Source organism: Arabidopsis lyrata, assembly GCF_000004255.2.
Source record: "Arabidopsis lyrata subsp. lyrata unplaced genomic scaffold ARALYscaffold_7, whole genome shotgun sequence".
NCBI classification, from domain to species: Eukaryota; Viridiplantae; Streptophyta; class Magnoliopsida; order Brassicales; family Brassicaceae; genus Arabidopsis; species Arabidopsis lyrata.
Window position 1 is genome coordinate 14,278,004 of NW_003302549.1, and position 18,136 is coordinate 14,296,139.

General features: G+C 37.6%; 4 protein-coding genes across 4 annotated transcripts; 2 read left to right on the plus strand and 2 right to left on the minus strand.

Moving 5' to 3' along the window:
- Nucleotides 1–156: 156 nt before the first annotated feature.
- LOC9304375 (putative zinc finger A20 and AN1 domain-containing stress-associated protein 8) lies at nt 157–972 on the minus strand. The gene has a single exon (XM_002870282.2). The coding sequence runs from the start codon at nt 758–760 to the stop codon at nt 338–340; it is 423 nt and encodes a 140-aa protein (XP_002870328.1). The 5' UTR covers nt 761–972; the 3' UTR covers nt 157–337.
- A 66-nt stretch (nt 973–1,038) lies between these two features.
- LOC9306400 (E3 ubiquitin-protein ligase RHF1A) lies at nt 1,039–3,559 on the minus strand. The gene is made up of 8 exons (XM_021016970.1): nt 3,310–3,559; nt 3,055–3,101; nt 2,900–2,962; nt 2,688–2,799; nt 2,322–2,611; nt 1,860–1,967; nt 1,491–1,788; nt 1,039–1,380 (listed from the first exon to the last, which is right to left on the minus strand). The coding sequence occupies exons 1-8, from the start codon at nt 3,469–3,471 to the stop codon at nt 1,363–1,365; spliced, it is 1,098 nt and encodes a 365-aa protein (XP_020872629.1). The 5' UTR covers nt 3,472–3,559; the 3' UTR covers nt 1,039–1,362.
- Nucleotides 3,560–6,652: 3,093 nt separating this feature from the next.
- Nucleotides 6,653–12,252, plus strand: LOC9306401 (15-cis-phytoene desaturase, chloroplastic/chromoplastic). The gene is made up of 15 exons (XM_021018687.1): nt 6,653–6,941; nt 7,111–7,328; nt 7,412–7,544; nt 7,638–7,726; nt 8,164–8,221; nt 8,681–8,836; nt 9,423–9,571; nt 9,799–9,918; nt 10,395–10,608; nt 10,690–10,792; nt 10,880–10,927; nt 11,132–11,177; nt 11,342–11,529; nt 11,629–11,791; nt 11,969–12,252. Exons 2-15 carry the CDS (start codon nt 7,158–7,160, stop codon nt 12,038–12,040), a joined length of 1,710 nt encoding a protein of 569 aa, XP_020874346.1. The 5' UTR covers nt 6,653–6,941; nt 7,111–7,157; the 3' UTR covers nt 12,041–12,252.
- A 2,317-nt stretch (nt 12,253–14,569) lies between these two features.
- On the plus strand, nt 14,570–18,136 carry LOC9306402. The gene is made up of 5 exons (XM_002868258.2): nt 14,570–14,766; nt 15,132–15,329; nt 15,416–15,565; nt 15,882–17,498; nt 17,616–18,136. Exons 1-5 carry the CDS (start codon nt 14,736–14,738, stop codon nt 17,981–17,983), a joined length of 2,364 nt encoding a protein of 787 aa, XP_002868304.1. The 5' UTR covers nt 14,570–14,735; the 3' UTR covers nt 17,984–18,136.

Here is an 18,136-nt window from a genome sequence, read left to right on the forward strand (position 1 = left end):
TTGAAAAACTCTTTGGCCTTAATGCTCCCATTACTCAAACAAATTTCCCATGGACAATCAACAACATCGACTAAATCTTGTTTGTTTTATAGTTGATCGCTCAATGGCAAGTTTTAACGACACATTTCGAACGAGTAATCACTAGAAAAATAAATATTTCAGTTTCAAACAAACGATTAGTCATTCTCAATAATCGGGCGACACAATGTAATTATAAGTTCTAAGAACTAAAATATGTTTTTTAATTACCAATGGCAGAGAAAAAAAAAGTTATGAAAAAAAAAGTTGAGAGTTTACACGGCGAAGAAAAAAAAAAACACAAAAGCATAGAGGTTGACTAAAGTCTGAAGAGTTTATCAGCCTTGACGATAGGGTTTTGTTTTGCTAAGACGTCAATGGCTGCAGATTTATAATCCGATGGACAAGAATGCTCTTCAGGGTAGCGGTGAGACCCGCAGAACATGTGGCCACATCTACAGTGAAACCCTAGCAACCCAACCTTCTTCTTGCACGCATTGCATCTACTACTACTCTTCTTATCCTTCTTCTTCACCACAACCGCCTCCACCGCTGTTTCCTCTTCGGCTGTGACCTCTTCAGCAGCCTCTGCCGCTGTTTCCGGGTTGATGTTGAAAGTGTCCAAGTATCTGGCTGACTCGTCCTTTAAGAAATCGTTGTAGCACTTAGAACAGAGGTTCTTGGTTTGTGACGTGCTGAAGAAGCCACACCCTCTAATGCATAAAGATGGTTCTCCTGTCATTATCTCTTAGCTTAATCTTTTATAATTGCAACTTTATCTGTCTCTCTGTCTTTGCCTTCTTGTTTTGGTTCTCCACAATCGAATCTTATGTTTGCAACGTTTTGTGTAATTTGACTTCGCCTTCTTATTTGCTTTCGCTCTTCACAATCTAATCTTATGTATGAAAACTTTGTATGTCTTGAGTTTTTATAGAGTTTTCAAAAGCCTTTCTCTGCCCTAATCAAATTAGGTTTTTTTTTTTTATCTTCAATATTTTTTATTTTTTGTGGACCCGTATATAAATAGAATCATAATGCAATCATGATTACAATTACAGCGGACTAATCCAATTCTTAGTGAAAAAACATATAACATTATCTTTTGAAATTAATAAATATTATAGTTTTGACTCCGCAAAAATCGAGTAATAAAAAGATTACTCAGTTGCTTATTTTAGCCTTCTAAAAGTACTCATCGCAAAAGTAACAGAGAGAGAAAGAGAGAGAGAGAGACAAGACCGTGAGCTCTGGAACAATGCAGGATGCGAAGACCAACGGGTAAATTGATTCAATGGAAACGTACATCGCTTGCATTAAAGGCCTCTCTCCATTTATCTGATTGCCTCAGCAAGTTTCTCCTCCCTGAGATGAATTCAATGATTCTCATTAGCAAAACCCATCAATAGCCTTTATGTTTTAAAGAAACAAATGTTAGAAGACGAGAAACCGGGAGAGGCGGAGAAGTCTGAAACCTGCAGCTTTTGGGGTTCGGTTTTGTCCCCATTGTTGCTAGACTTAGAATTGGTTTCTACACGCTTCCCTTTGAATGAGAAATTGAATCCAGAAGCAGTAGCAGTGGAGGTTGATACATGAGCAGACCCTCCAAAACGTTTTGAAGAAAAATCCAAGCGTTCGATCATTCGTGCAACACCAGCTATTCCTGCATTCATCTCACGTTGCACTCCTTTGCTCAATTCTTTCACAGAGTTATTGCGAGCAAGTAGCTTCTCTTTGAGACCTTGTTTACTTTTAGAGATCGATTCTTTGTACCTGCGGGGATGTCACGGTCAGTTTTTGTTACCAACTTCTGAACAAATGAAGAGGGATTGAGATTGACATACTTTGCGGAAGCAGCAGCTAGTTTGGATTTAATGGCTTCCGGAAGCGAGGAAGCTTCAGGTCGATTTGGACTTTGAGATGAACGAGATGGAGAAAGGCCAGGGGAGATTCTGATGACAGGTACAAGAAAAGATGTAGATATATTAAATAGGTGAGTTCTAACCAATATAAAGGCTTGAGCATTCTCCAAGAAGACGCTGCATAATGAAGAGACATAGTCTAGAATTCCAAAGCCCCATCTAAATTATTTATCAGTAGACAAAACTCCCAGTAACTAAGCGAAACAGGAGCTATAAAAGCATCTGCATTGTGCAGCCTTGTCCCATATACACATTTTATCGAGAAAACTCAAGCAAATAGAAACCACATAAATCATGAAAGCTGGGTATAGAGACAACCCAAGCAAATATAGACCGAGTACATCATGAAAGTTTGTTATCGATAAACCAGACTTGATTCAATACCTGGATGCGTTGTTGCTATCTGCAGGAACGGGAGAGTGACCAGAGACAGGAGATGCGGTCATTGAGCCAGGACTTGGACAAGGGTTTGTGTTTTGATGTTCAACATGGGAAATAGCAGAGATACGATAAAGATTGACCAAATCAGTAGGATGAATTGTAGTGGGATCAGTGGACGAAACAAGACTTGAGGATATTTGACCATCCCTTCTGCGAAGCAAACAACGTCTATGGGCAGCTTCAGTGAGATGCCTCAAGAACTGTTCATCAAAGCTGCTAAACTGCGATTCCTCCTGGAAACATCATCAAGTCAACTACAAGAACTAAAAGTCCTTAATTTTAAAAAATCACAGTGGATAAGTTTTGAACCTCCTCAGAGTGAAAATCCTCCTGAGAGTGATGAATAGATATTGGAGATGATGAAGAAATGTTCCTGGTTTTCAAAAGTCGTTCCTTTTCCACAGCAGACAAAAGCTCTTGGCTACCAAAACAAAGGAACCAATACTATTTAGACCCTAACTGTGAGCAAAGTATCATGAGAACAAAATAGTTGTTTCTCCTAAAGATGAATTCGTGAGTACCTAGCAGGATCTCTCAAAACAAACAATTGCCAGCAAATAGGACACTCTTTGCTTCTCTGTGACCTGTGTAAATAATAAGCCCCAATTACAAATCAATCACTGGTAAATATATGAGCAGAAGAACACGATTCAAAACTAAAAACAAAGATAAATACCATTCAATGATGCACTGAAGATGATATTCATGTTTGCAACTGGTGACCTGAAAAAACCATAGGAAGATTTAGATATTGGGACATCGGAGAAGAAAACAACAATCGAACATAAGAAGAAATGATCGAGTAATCATCAAACGATTTCGTATTAATCTAAGGCAAGGAACAATCAGATTATCCTCATGAAGAGCTCATAGAGAAATTGTAGAAAAAGAGAGAGAGAGAGAGAGAGAGGAGGGATAATAAGAATCTGACAGTGGAAGGATCCTGGAGAGTGAAAGGCTCGAGACAGATGCTGCAAGCGTCGTCGGAATCATCATCGGAAGGTACGACGAACGCGGAGGAAGAAGAAGCAATGGCGGAATCAAAAGGGGAGTCAGATAAGTTGAAAGCAGAAGTATAAGTGAAATTAGACATTGTTGTTGAAGCGAAGATGGAAGAAGAAGAAGAAGAAGAAGAAGAAGCTGAGGATTGAGAGAATTTGAGATTTAAGAGGTTGAAGAAGAAGAGATTTGATCAAAAAAAAAAAAAAAAAAAAAGACTGACAAGTCAAAGCAAAGGAAAAGTCAAAAAAGAGATTGCAAGGAGGATGAGAGTAAAGTTCGATTCGACTGTTTTTCACTTTTACGGAAAAACGGTCTATTTCCCCACGAGAAGTATCGCATCATAACAGATAGAGCCCAAACTTTAATCCCGGTCTATATGTCTCTGAAAAAAATGTTTTATACCTATTTCTCCCCGAAACATAAATTCAATAGCTAAATCTCCCCGAATTAATACTTCGAGATCTATTAACCCACATGTCTGGTTTCGTCGGTTTAAGTTTACTAAACCGTTTATAACCAAAGAAAACCTGAATTTGACCCGATTGAAACAAAAACCCAATCCCCTTCTTCTTCTTTCCTCTCCTTCTTCTCTTCTATTCACCCGAATTCACGATCTGCGTTTTATTTTTGTCAAAAGTAGAATTTGACTTTTCTTCTTGTGATTAAACCACTTATGATTAAGATTTTTATTCGCCAAAATCTTATAACCTTTGATGAGATAGCTTAAATGATTCAGATTCAAGATCAAAATGGTCTTTTTTATAAGAAACAAAATCATAATCTGCAGGTTACGATCTGATAAAAAACAATTGGTTTCGATGCAACTTTTAGAATCGCAATTCTCAATAGCAAAGAGATCAAATACGAAGCTGCAGGTTTCGATCTGATATCGAACAACATTCCAAACCAATTTTAGTTTTGTATCAGGTTTCCTAGAACCGATAATTTTTCTTATTTGCAGAGAATAGGAAAAAAAAAATTGCAGGTCTCAACACAGCCTTAAAATTGCAATTCAAAGCTGAGTTATAACCAAAGCAACATTCACTTTCGAACCTCCAATGAGAATTTTAGTTATGCAAACCAAACACAATTTCGAGACTCATAAGCTCTCGTCATAGTGTGAATGGTCTTTATCCAATTGTAATTGGTAAACAAAATCTGAGACTTGTGTTTGCACAAACTCTTTTTATGTTTATGAAAATTTGATTTCAATTCGATGTTTGCACAAACTCTCTAATTGGTATTATTTATAAACGAAGAGAATCCAAGCAATGTCACATTAATGGTATCGAGACCCAAATATTTTAAGGTGAAGAAGAAGAAGAAGATGGATCGTTAATGGGTTGGCTGGGTTCGGGTTAACTTTTGATAATTTGGGTTTAGTTTTGGTTAAAGTTTGTTTTAAAATGGTTAAGACTGAATTTTTGTACATTAAACCGACAAAACCCAGACATGTGGGTTAATAGATCTCGAAGTATTAATTCGGAGAGATTTAGCTATTGAATTTACGTTTCGGGGAGAAATAGGTATAAAACATTTTTTTTAGAGACATATAGACCGGGATTAAAGTTTGAGCTCTATCTGTTATGATGCGATACTTCTTGTGGGGAAATAGACCGTTTCTCCCACTTTTACCTTTTCTTTCTCTCTTTTTTTATTACAACTTGGGCTTTGTATAGTCCACTAGTTTTAGATTCTAAACATACTTCGCCATTAGATAACGGACCCCAACTCCTGGGCTAAGTTATGTTGGGTTAATGTGGTTTTCTATCGGTTTAATTTGTAAACTGATTAAATCCAGATATATAGACAAATAGATGAAAACTATTTGATTTTGGAAGAACATTAAGTTGAGAACTATATTTTCGGGAACATATAGCACGAGGTCATAAATTGGTGTGGATCTGGTATGATGTCATAGTTATCGTGAGGAAATATATCGCTTTCCCCATTATTTTAGATAAAGTTTTAATATATGATAACTCTTGTAAGATTAGAATTTGTTCATACTTAGATTTGGTTCTATCTTCTAAATTACAAGAGGCTGAAATGTATTTAAACATAGATGTATTGACCTTTGAATAAAACAACATAGAATTTATATCAATATGACATTTTTTTTTTTTGGTAAATCGAAAGGAGACAAGTCTCCCGTTATTTAATAAAAAATAAAAGAACAATTACAAACGCACATTTCGGGGGCGCGAAACCCCTTCAATGTCTTCTAACATAATCGAAATGACAAACTCCGGACAATCATCTAACATATGAAAGCCTAGTGGTAAAGTAAACGCATAGTTGGCTAATCCGTCTGCGAGACGATTCGCTTCCCTATACACATGTAACACCCGGACTATCCAGTCCCTTGATAAAAAGTCATAGCACAAACGTACTAGGAAGGACAGCGGATGGGCCTCCCCAATCCCTGTTTTAAGAAAATTCACCACCATCTCCGAATCCACTTCTAATTCTACTCGCCTTATACCCTTCTCCCATGCTATGTATAGGCCAGTAGATTCCCCAAAGTTCCGCTAAGGGTGTCGACCATATCCCGATATTCAGTGCGAAACCCCCTATCCAATTCTCCTCTCCATCACGCAATACCCCTCCTGCTGCTGCCAAGCCGGGGTTGCCTCTAGACGCTCCATCGGTGTTCAGTTTCCAGCTTACACACGGTGGGGACCATGCAAAGAATCGCACTTCCCTCAGCGTCTTCCTCGGCTCACCCTCTGTTATCTCAAGATATGTTTTTTGTACCTCCACCGCAAGATCTTTGAGAAAACGGACTCGGTCTATGCATTTAGCTATATTTCCGAAAACATTTCCACACCTCCACTTCCAACCCCACCATATAGAGACTGCAAAGAGTGTAGCCCAAGGTCAACAATCTGTCTCGGACGTTTCACTTAAAGACCCATTCAAGTAGAGAGCCCTCAAAGAAAGCATCTCTTCTCCGTGATGGTACTAAACGGCGCCAAATGCCTTCCATTGATGGACAATCTCGTAAAACATGAAGGATACTCTCATCCCCACTTTTGCATATCTGACATAGGCCCGTATCACTGAGATGTCTTCTTAGTCTTTCCATGTTTGTCATTATCACTTGATGCACGACAAGCCATAGAAAGGTGCGGACTCGTTCCGGCGCAACAACTTTTCAAACTTGATTGTAGAAAGCTCGCATGTTCTGCCTCGGAGTACTGTCCCGTGTTATTGCTGACTTTACTGTGAATTTACCATCCAATTGGAGTTTTTTGTATATGTACATGAGATGCATTGTCTCTACTCGATTAACCAATAAGGAATAGAATCATATGGTCATTAATTCTTATATCAAAATTTTAATTTATGTGATAATTAATCTATCTACACATATTTCGTAAGCAACAAAAGAGCTTGGTCTGAAAACCAACCAAGACCATATGATGGGCACTCAAAGCCTCCATTTTGTTATCGGCTACTTCCACTAGCTTCCTTCTTCTTCTTCTTCTTCTTCTTCTTCTTCATCTTCATCTTCATCTGCGTCTCCTCCTGGTTCTCTACTTTACGATTGCTCACTAGGTAAGATAAGATACTGGAGAATTACTATTGCCCTTTAAATCAAGTTCGCTTTCTTGTTCTTCTCCTTGTCAATTATGTGTTAAAGATACAATCTTTATTCGGAATTGCTTTCACCGGTTTCAGCTAAGATACAATTTTCTTCCTTTTGTGTGATTTTGTTCCTTTTTAGCTTCAGAGTTCAGATTCATTGAAGCAGTTGTGACTTAAGGTGGAGAAATGGTTGTGTTTGGGAATGTTTCTGCGGCGAATTTGCCTTATCAAAACGGGTTTTTGGAGGCACTTTCTTCATCTGGAGGTATTGAATTGATGGGACACAGCTTTAGGGTTCCGACTTTTCAAGCACCTAAGACAAGAACAAGGAGGAGAAGTACTGCTGGTCCTTTGCAGGTGTCTCTCTGGCTTTTTACTTTGAATTCTCGAAATTTTATCTACTGTGTAAGTGTTATTTTGATTAAGAGAGGATATTTCAGGTAGTTTGTGTGGATATTCCAAGGCCAGAGCTAGAGAACACTGTCAATTTCTTGGAAGCTGCTAGTTTATCTGCATCTTTCCGTAGTGCTCCTCGTCCTGCAAAGCCTTTAAAAGTTGTAATTGCTGGTGCTGGTATGTCAATACTTCATTTCTTACTGCTCTCTTTGAGATCTGATGGAATTTATGTTCATCTGATGAAGCTCTTTGCCTCTCAAATAATTGCAGGATTGGCTGGATTGTCAACTGCAAAGTACCTGGCTGATGCCGGCCACAAACCTCTGTTGCTTGAAGCAAGAGATGTTCTTGGTGGAAAGGTACTTTGATTCGTCTCACTCTCTGAACAACTTGTTGTTGTTAACATCCATTATTCTTATAAGACTTGCTAGTTTCTGAAGGCCGTACTGATTGAGTTTGTGAGACTTCAAGTTATAATTAGTGTTACCGCTCTTAGGTAGCAAAATTTGGGTACATATATTTGTCTTTTTGTTGTTGTTGGTCTTTTACTGCCCAATTTTTATATGTTCTCATGTCTTCTGTCTTGTCCTACACATCACACAACCCCTTCCAATCTCTAGGCTTAATGTGAAACAATATAGAGTAGTTTACTGGAAGATATCTTTTTATTATATATTGTGTTACATTGATGTTGTGTTCTCTGGCTCTTGCGTTAGGTTCTTGTTTGTTTCGTTTTAGCAATTTACCTATCTTATTGGAGAGCAATATTAATGATGTGAAATTTGTCTTCCTCCAGATAGCTGCATGGAAGGATGAAGATGGGGACTGGTATGAAACTGGTTTACATATATTCTGTAAGTCCAAATTCATACCTTCTCTGTTGCTCCACCAATATATTTGTTATAAGTTGCTCACAAGATGGTTGATATTTGAATTTACTTCGGATTTACCAATTTATGCCTCAGGCGTTGATAATCAAAAGCTGAATACGATATCTTTTATCATTATAGATATATCTGTTTGCAAAATGATGTGACACACACAGACAATAAGCTAATGTCAATGAGAGAATAGGCATATTTAGAGTTCAATGTTGAAGGTTTTTTCTTATTATCTTGCACATTTTTTGGAATGTCCTCACTGAGATCACCAAGAAATATCCCTGCCATTTTATTAGCTCTACCATCAATTTGATGAAAGAAAATTGCAAAACAATGGTTAACTAATATTGTATCTTGTTTTCCCTGTTATTACTTTTCGTTACTGAAGTCGTTGACTTTTTGTCTTGACTCTCTTCATATTCTTGCTGGAAGTCGGTGCTTATCCAAATGTGCAGAACTTATTTGGAGAACTTGGGATCAATGATCGGTTGCAGTGGAAGGAACACTCCATGATTTTCGCTATGCCAAGTAAACCTGGAGAGTTTAGTAGATTTGACTTCCCAGATGTCCTACCAGCACCCTTAAACGGTGAGAGGACAAACTTATAGCATATTCTTATTTCATAAGAAGCTGATATAATACTACTGCTTCAAGTAATTTAAACCTTTAAATAAAACATATCTGATGAAACTGTGGTTGAATTTTTAGTTAATGGCACCATGGATTTGGTTTGATAAAATTGGATTAATGTGCGCCATGAAACTTGTTGGATAAAGTTGAATGTAAAAAAACTTATGATGTAAGAGTAAAATAGTGGGGTTAGTAACTATGTTGCATGTATTTATTTGTATTGATTTATTCAAGTTAATTATAGATTTTGAGATCTAATAATAATCAAAGAACTCATGAATGTTTGAGGATATGGAGTATCTCCATCTAGTTTAGATGTCAGAAATAACTTGGTCATTTTTCTTTCCAAAGTAAGAAATTCTAGTTTTTGAGCTTCCACATACTTAGGATGGGGAATCAAACTGTAAAATACTTCTACTGGTCAAGGCAAGACGATATAACTGAACTCCGTTGTAGCATTAGCGCTGAAATATAATGTTCCGTAGTTGAATTAATGTGTTTCTGGCAGATAATTAAAGCTGCTGCTGTTGGATTTACTTTGTAGGTATTTGGGCTATTTTGCGGAACAACGAGATGCTGACATGGCCAGAGAAAATAAAGTTTGCTATTGGACTTTTGCCAGCCATGGTCGGCGGCCAGGCTTATGTTGAAGCCCAAGATGGCTTATCAGTCAAAGAATGGATGGAAAAGCAGGCAAGTAGGCTATTGAGTTCACAGTTTCTGTGAGATTCTTGTAATCATGTTGATGCTTAACTTGTGGTAGAGTAGTTAGCATGCTGAATCATTTATTGTAGATTTGTCAGCTTTCGTATGGTTAGCTCTGACTTTTCCCGTCCATGTGGTTGTTTTGTTTCATTCTCGTTCATGTGCTTTTGCTCATCAGATAATAATACATTCTGATGAATTGTATACTCGTCCAGGGAGTACCTGAGCGTGTGACTGACGAGGTGTTTATTGCCATGTCAAAGGCACTAAACTTTATCAACCCTGATGAACTGTCAATGCAATGCATTTTGATAGCTTTGAACCGGTTTCTTCAGGTTGGACATTCCAGCCCTTTATTTCTCTTCGTTCTTCCTTCTGTCGTTTTGTGATTCTTTATTGCACTGGCAATCATAGTTACCATTCACATCGTCGACATGGAAACTATACTAGAATGATTTTTTACCCAATAGTTCTTCCTAAGGTTCTCGCTATTGTTTCTTCTGCCCATAGTGGTAGGAAGGATTAAGTATATTCTCTCGAAAACATGATGTACTTTACTTTCTTGTCAGCGAGTGGTTTTGCTAACAAAAAATCGCTTTCATTTTTATTCGTTCATCGGTGTTGCTGTTGTGGATAAGATCGATATAATGACCACCTTATTTCTTGAGTTTATCAGTTGATTAACTTCTAGCACCTCATCCAAATGACCAGATGTTTCTCATCTTGAAACTTATGGTGTGTCATAAGCTGCAACAGTTGGTTAGGATATTGAGAATTTGTAAATGCAAACTAATAGAAACTACATTGGCAGGAAAAACATGGTTCCAAGATGGCATTCTTGGATGGTAATCCTCCGGAAAGGCTTTGTATGCCAATAGTGGATCATATTCGATCACTAGGTGGGGAAGTGCAACTTAATTCTAGGATAAAGAAAATTGAGCTCAATAACGATGGCACGGTTAAGAGTTTCTTACTAACTAATGGAAGCACTGTCGAAGGAGACGCTTATGTGTTTGCCGCTCCAGGTTTACTACCATATTATCTTGTGGGTTTACATTTCATCTGGTATCCTGCTTATTAATATGCTGTTTATGTCTTTCTTCTAGTCGATATCCTGAAGCTCCTTTTACCAGATCCCTGGAAAGAAATACCGTACTTCAAGAAATTGGATAAATTAGTTGGAGTGCCAGTTATTAATGTTCATATATGGTTAGTGAGACCGTTATCTCATTTTTCTTTTGACCATTATGTGAGAATTGAGATTACGTGTGGGTCTTAACTGCTGTCAAATTGCAGGTTTGATCGAAAACTGAAGAACACATATGATCACCTACTCTTTAGCAGGTGAATTCCTTATTTACACCGTTTTGAGGAATTATGTCTTATAGAATACTTAGTTGGACACAGTGTTGGAAAAAAGAAATTTCCATTTATACTTGACTTTTCATGAAGAATAAAAGTGTATAGTCTTGAATCAGCAACACTTAGGCTTGTTCTTGGTTAAACATTTGTTGTATATTCAACAATCTTGTTTTGTTGCTTTTTCAGAAGTAACCTTCTTAGCGTGTATGCGGACATGTCCTTAACTTGTAAGGTAAGAACGCGGTCTTGTTTTTCTAAACGTGTTCGTCAATCATAAGATATCATAACTTGGTGCACTGTGGAGCTTCTCACAAGTATCTTCTCATAAATTTTGATGACTTATCTTGATTCCGAATCTGATTCAACAAAGCGTTTTCTTTCTTTTATTAACTGTAGGAATATTACGATCCTAACCGGTCGATGCTGGAGCTAGTATTTGCACCAGCAGAGGAGTGGATATCACGGACTGACTCTGACATCATAGATGCAACAATGAAAGAACTCGAGAAACTCTTCCCTGATGAAATCTCAGCTGACCAAAGCAAAGCTAAAATCCTGAAGTACCATGTCGTTAAAACACCAAGGTTAGTGAAGTTAAACCAAACCCAACATTGGAGAAGTTTCATTTTCTTAGCTCCACATGTTGATAAATACAAAATCTTTCTCTATTGTTGCATGATCAGGTCTGTGTATAAGACCATCCCAAACTGTGAACCATGTCGTCCTCTACAGAGATCACCTATTGAAGGATTCTACTTAGCTGGAGATTACACAAAACAGAAGTACTTAGCTTCCATGGAAGGCGCGGTTCTCTCTGGCAAATTCTGCTCACAGTCTATTGTGCAGGTAAACACAAACTTGGCATTCAAATGATCCGGTTCTTTTGTTTCTTGTTGGAATATTTTGCCAATAACCGGTCGGTTTACCCAGTTTTTTGTCCCACTAGTAAACTGTTCCGGTTATATAGAGAGATTGCTAAATGCTAAGTCAGAATTTTTCAATTTGTGTTTACTGGTTGTACAGGATTACGAGCTACTGGCTGCATCTGGATCGAGAAAGTTATCGGAGGCAACAGTATCATCATCATCATCATGAGAGAGGACAAAGCTTAAAGATGATTTCTTGTAAGCACTATTATTTGTGTATAAATCTCACTGCAATCCAAAATTGACCCTACTCTCTTCAGTAAATGAATCTCACAGATTTGACATCTCTCTTTTTCTCTCCTTTTATATGATTTAAAAGAGTAATTACTGTCGAGCTTTTGTAATCATAGTGATTTATCATTATGTCTCTCTCTTTTGTAACCTTTTTGGTACAAATTACAAAAGGTTGATCATTGATTGATCTAGGGGTAAAAATAATGTTCATGAACTAAAAAAAAAGAAAAGAAAAATAAGGCACTATTTTTTCCAACCACAAAAAGTCCATTCTAGGCCAGTAAGGTCTAAGAAGTCTCTTGCAAGTCACGTGAGCGGCGACCTGAAAATAGCTTTTGGTTTAAGTAGTGGAGACAGCAGGTGGTGTTATTAATAGATTGCTCCTGCTACCCAGTTGACAGTATTTGCTATTCCATCCACCAACTGGGAAGCAGGAGCAATCTCAAGCATGTCATCAATAGTTGCCACTTCTCTGATGTACCTTCTCACGACACGACCAGGCCTGAAAAAGAAAAAACAATGCATAAGAAGAAACTCTAATGTCAAAAACTCAATTAAAAAACATTACAAAGAAGAAAAGGAAAAAAACCCTAATGTCATACCCCCAAGGGTAACCAGCGACAGTTATGTACTCATTGGTGTCATCACTGAAGCACAGAATCGCATTGGTTGAGTTAGTGGTATGAGAATTATGCTTAAGCTTGTTTCGTAGACTCTCTGTCCTCTTTAAGAAAGCTTTTTGCCGAGCATTCTCAGTCATCTCAAGAATGAAGAAACACAAAGTAAAAGTTTCAGGAAATCAAAAGTATGTCAGAAGAAAACCACACGAAAATCACACTAGAAATCACAAAGTTGTTCAAAGACTCGTTTTTCTAGCCGCTTACCGATCTTTACGGCTTACTTTCCTTTGTAGTTTTCTTACAACAACACAAATCCTTGTATATACTTGTACTTAACTTGTACTTAACCTAGTTTTGTTTGTAACCAAAATCCACACTTAGTTGTGTTTGTAACAGTGTTATACATCAAATTACCTTTTGTTTTTTTTTTTGTAATATAAAATTGTGTAACAGTTTGATTATACATATATAATCATTTCAAATGATTGAATATACAAAATTTCTTAAAATATTTAAAATCTGTTATGAATAACAATAAAGTAAAAAAAAAATTGATTTATGAATTCTATACACTATACATGTTCTAAAAAATTTAGATTACAGTATGTATTCTACAAACTCTACATGTTCTACTGGATTTGTAATCTATTTTTTTTTTCTCAAAGAGTAATATATTATTAAACAAACCAAACTTTACATAGGCAATTTAAAGCCCTACAGCAGATTACATATATGTTTTAGGCCTAACAAGTTACAAGCCCATCAGAGAAACCTATCGAAGAAGAAACTTTAACTTTATCTTGTCTTCATCAAAATCAACGTGTCATTAACTGGGAAAACCAGATTACATGTTGGATGAATTACCAAAGTAATCCGACATCAACCTTTGCCGTCCGAGCACCGATTCCGGTAATAGAATCATCGCCGATAAACATATCGAGCATGGATTCTTTTGGTTTTTTACCGGGGTAAACCAATCGAAGCTCCAATTAGAAATAACAGCTCAAGGCATTATAAATATGCGTCGAATAATACACTTCATTAAGCGATTAATCGCTTAAACCGATACCATCAACACATTCCCGATGAGATTTATTGAAACTTGAAAAGAAATAAAAAAAAAACCGGATACACCGGGAAGAGAAGCCAAACAACGACTGAGACAAACCCGAAAGCCGGCCAAAACGGTACTATGTAAGCCACCGTTGCCGGAGATGTGCCGACCAAGACGACGCTAAGTAAGCCACCGTTGCCGGAAGAAAGCCAGCCAACCCCGCTGAAGGAGCCGGAGATGCCAGACACGAGCCCGCTATACGGGAAACTATTCGATTCATGTGTCGCCAAATCAAACTGGACGGCGAGCAAAAGTTTGATCGGGAAGTTTCTCCCTCTCTGAAATTTTTTGGAGAGAGAAAACCTCCAAAGATTCTTAAATCATGATTTTAAAAAAAACACCTAAAAGATAAAGATAAGTATTAGGTAGCATATCAATCAAATATCAAATAAAAAAAAGTAAATTAGTCTCTATTCTCTAATTCCAAAAAAATTCCATTCACGGGATCGGAATATCCGTACATACACTCAAGATCTGAGAAAGAATCCTATAAACTCCTTTTTTTTTTTTTTGTTTAAATCAATTTTAAATGTGTTGGATTTTGTTTAGTGAGAGATAATGGTAACAACGATCAGTTGGTAACAAACAAAAGTCACCAAATGATATGATTAAGGAATTTTGTTTGGTCATGAGAATTAGCAATGAGCCAATGATAATAATCCGTACAAATATACGAATGTATCTTACTAATATAATATTGGGCCCCACCCACCAGATCGTCGTTTAGGTTTGGTTAAGTGAGTGAGTGTAGTGGGCTTTTGCTTCGCTTCTTCGTTTTCCAAAACCTCTCTTTCATTCATTGCTTTTACATTAAAACTCCCCAAAAACTGAAACTGTTACTTCTCTCCATTCATTCTCTAAAAACCTAAAACAAAAAGACTCTTCCCCAACAACACATGGATTCTCAGGACCACTGCAACTCTCCAGGTTCTTCCCTAATCATTATCAATGTCTTTAGGGTTTTCTTCTTTTACTCTCAATTTTCCATCTTTCTTCCTCTAATCTTGTCACATTCTCGGGTCTAGTTTGGTTTTGACTGTGTGTTAATCTCTTGTCGCATAAGAATTATTTCTTCATATGAATTCTTTTCTTTTGTGTAACTTTTCTAGCAATAATGGTTTCTTCCTTTTGTCTTTTAATGTCTATTTTATTAAATGTTTTCTTCGGATTACGACTGGTTTCGCTTTCTGATTTTTTAATTTTTTTTAAGACTTTAGAGAAGTCTTTTGTAGAAAAACTATCAATTTTGGGAAGATGGGCACTGATGATTTTTGTGAACCCTTATGATATAGGAGGAGGTAAGAGTTGTCATGTTTGTACTAAATGTGGTTGGAGTTATCCTAATCCACATCCTAGTGCTAAAAACCGTCGTGCTCACAAGAAAATCTGTGGAACCATCAAAGGATTTGAGATCTTTGATTCCGATAAGACGAAACAGAATCTTGATTTGCAGGAAGAAAACTGCTTGGTTGATGAGCAAAAACCCCCAGGTAAGAACAATTTGTGCTTTGGATGGATAAAGTTTGTTTCTTTCCTTGATGCTAATGTTATAATGTATGCTTAATGATGAGGTAAGGTCCAATAGTTGTGGAAAAAGCTGATGAGAGAGTTGGGGATGTTTCTGAAGAGGATGTGTTTACTGATGCTGTTTGTGAATTTTCGAGATCTGATTCTTTCAAGGAAGAGACAGCTACAAACTTCGCGGCTAAGGGTACTGAGAATCCCGGTGAGTTTACTGCCTTTGATATATAACTCATAGAGGATTTACCTTCTGATGCTAATGAGACTTGGTTTTATCAGTGCTAACATTAATGTGTTTGATACGTTTTGTTCATCAGATAATGAAGTATTAGTTTAGTTTCTTTTGACGTTTATACCAAATCTCAAGCCTGTAGACTATAGAGTTCAAAGGGAAACTATTTAGTTCACTGACTCATCTGTTTATCACATTTCTTGGTTTTATTCCCAATTGGCTTTCATGTTTTTGTGTGATGTGCCTGCTTTATTTCGACTATATAGCTGATGAATCTGGAACTGCTCAGGTGAAACTCAGCAGTGCAACAATTCATCAACGGCCGGTGTGATGAAAAGCCCTAAAGTGGTTCAAGAGAGTTGTGAAGTTCCACCCGTGGAAATCCTTGAGAACTATGATGGTCCACCTTCAGTTGAAGCAGCTTCCGATGATCGACAAGGTGAAGAGTTTTCTACTGAAGGACACTCTATAGTATCTGAAACTGTGATTGAGTCATCATCACAGGAAGCTCAGGTCATTGACGGTGGTGATACCATATCAAATGATAGATTAGATACAGAATGCAAAGGCAAGTTAACGGAAGAATCTGAATCAAAGTTAGCATCTGCATTAGGAAAGAGAGAGGATACTTCAGATTCATCGTGGAATGATGAAGTGATTTACTCGGACGTGGAGGGTCCCTATGGATTTTCATCAGAAGCAACGAGTATGACTCATCCTGGTGAAGCTAGCTGTATAGGTAGTGAGGATGTTCCAGTTCATACTTCTCCGGTAAAAGCTGATGCAACTCAGGTTATCAGTGCCAGTCAATCTGTTCCTGATGATATGCCTTTTGTTGAGAATGCTGATGTCTCTTTGCATGGAATCAAAGGCGTTGAAGAATTTGAAGCAAGTCATTCTGTGAATCCTTATCTTCCTGAGACATCTAAGGGAGAAGAATGTGAAAACACTCTTACTGACGCAGAGAACTTAGGAATTCATCCTGAAGGCTTAAGTATTGGCTCAGAGGTTCCTTCATCAGACAAGCTTTTCGTTGGAGACAAAACTGAACCTCAAGGCCAAACTGATTTGGTTGCGATCAAGGAATTTCCCAGTGCAGAGAACATAATGATATCTATGATTGACTCTGAAGATATTGAAATGAAAGCTGAAGAGGGTGAATCATCATTAGGGAATGCACACACTGTTGAATCAGAAACATTGAGAGTTTCTCTACCTGCTGTAGATTCTATAGTTGTTGACTCGAATGCTGATGTGAGCAGTGCAGCTAACAAAACTGGTTTAGTTGATCTTGTTGGTCATGAGAGTGAACTTATTCAAGCAAATGTTGTAGCTGAGGAGGGGATCAACCCAAAAGACACGCTGAGTTCTGAATCCTCTTGTTTTGTTTCTCCGGTATCTGTTGTATTTGAGGGAGATGATGCAAGTGATAAGATAAAAAGTTCTTCAGAAACATCTAAAGACTCTGCCCTCCAAATCGGTGCTGAATTCTGTGAAAGTAAAGATGAAGTTTGCAGAGAGATTAACAACGGAAGGCTTGTGAAGGAAAGGAGTTTCATAAACGAAACAAATACAACGGAATATCCTATAGGCCATTCTGGATCCACAGGCACTGCACCGGACACTGTTAACACAGCTAATCAGAAGTCACTGGAAAGCGGAAGGACAGAATTCAATAGAGTTGTTGGTGGCTTGGGGGTAATTCAAGCAAATGAGATTGACGGTAATGTCCAAGCACAAAACTATTATGCTGAGGTCCCAGTGACAATAGAATCAAACGACCATCGGGATTTTGGAAGATTGCAGAATCTTTCAGAAGCTCACATTAGATCTCTGGTTTCAAGTCCGCTAGTCACTAGAAATAATACATCGAATGCGTTTGAATCCAACTTGGGATCGGTTTCAGGTACGTATCCCATCTTCTAATGAGAAAATAAAAAACAAAACCCTCTTCAATATATATCACTCATTGAAACGAGTATTGTATATCTTTGTAATAGCCAAGTCGATTTTGATGGAACAGGAGTAAGCGGTGGAGTTAACAAACCGGAAAACGCATCTCAGAACCAAGAAATCACCTTGGAGAAGACAACAAGCTGGAGCACAGAAAAGGAGCAACATGTCCCGCTAAAGAACCTTCTGAGTGAAGCAAGATCACCAAGGCTACAACAACAACAAGCAAAGGATCATGAGAGTAACAACGTACCGAGAGTGAGTTCGATACTGGGACAGGAGACATCCCCTGAAGACGGTCGCTGGCCAGAGAAAAGAGAAGTGAGTGAAGAATGGAATTCGCCAGCAAAGTATCCAGTGGACTTTAAGAGAGAGGAGAAGAAAGTGAAAGGAAGACCCTTTTGGGTGCCATTTGTTTGCTGCTCCAATGTCAAATAAACCACTCTATTGTATAATGGTAGGAGATGATGAATGATCCTAAAGACTTGCTAGTACAAAGACTTGTTAGTTGTTTGGTTCTTGTAGGAACTACTGTTGCTTAGGCTTTAAAATACTTTATGCAGACCACTTTTGAGTTTGACTTTTTTTTTT

Bases quoted from the DNA above. Each gene is read 5' to 3' on its own strand.
- LOC9306401 (XM_021018687.1), top strand. From the start codon at position 7,158: ATGGTTGTGTTTGGGAATGTTTCTGCGGCGAATTTGCCTTATCAAAAC. The intron at 8,837-9,422 runs GTGAGAGGACAA...TTTACTTTGTAG, and splicing joins CCTACCAGCACCCTTAAACG to GTATTTGGGCTATTTTGCGG. The intron at 11,792-11,968 runs GTAAACACAAAC...CTGGTTGTACAG, and splicing joins GCTCACAGTCTATTGTGCAG to GATTACGAGCTACTGGCTGC.
- LOC9306400 (XM_021016970.1), bottom strand. From the start codon at position 3,471: ATGTCTAATTTCACTTATACTTCTGCTTTCAACTTATCTGACTCCCCT. The intron at 3,102-3,309 runs GTCAGATTCTTA...TGGTTTTTTCAG, and splicing joins CTCTCCAGGATCCTTCCACT to GTCACCAGTTGCAAACATGA. The intron at 1,789-1,859 runs GTATGTCAATCT...ACATCCCCGCAG, and splicing joins CTAGCTGCTGCTTCCGCAAA to GTACAAAGAATCGATCTCTA.
- LOC9306402 (XM_002868258.2), top strand. From the start codon at position 14,736: ATGGATTCTCAGGACCACTGCAACTCTCCAG. The intron at 15,566-15,881 runs GTGAGTTTACTG...GGAACTGCTCAG, and splicing joins TAAGGGTACTGAGAATCCCG to GTGAAACTCAGCAGTGCAAC. The intron at 17,499-17,615 runs GTACGTATCCCA...TTGATGGAACAG, and splicing joins CAACTTGGGATCGGTTTCAG to GAGTAAGCGGTGGAGTTAAC.
- LOC9304375 (XM_002870282.2), bottom strand. From the start codon at position 760: ATGACAGGAGAACCATCTTTATGCATTAGAGGGTGTGGCTTCTTCAGC.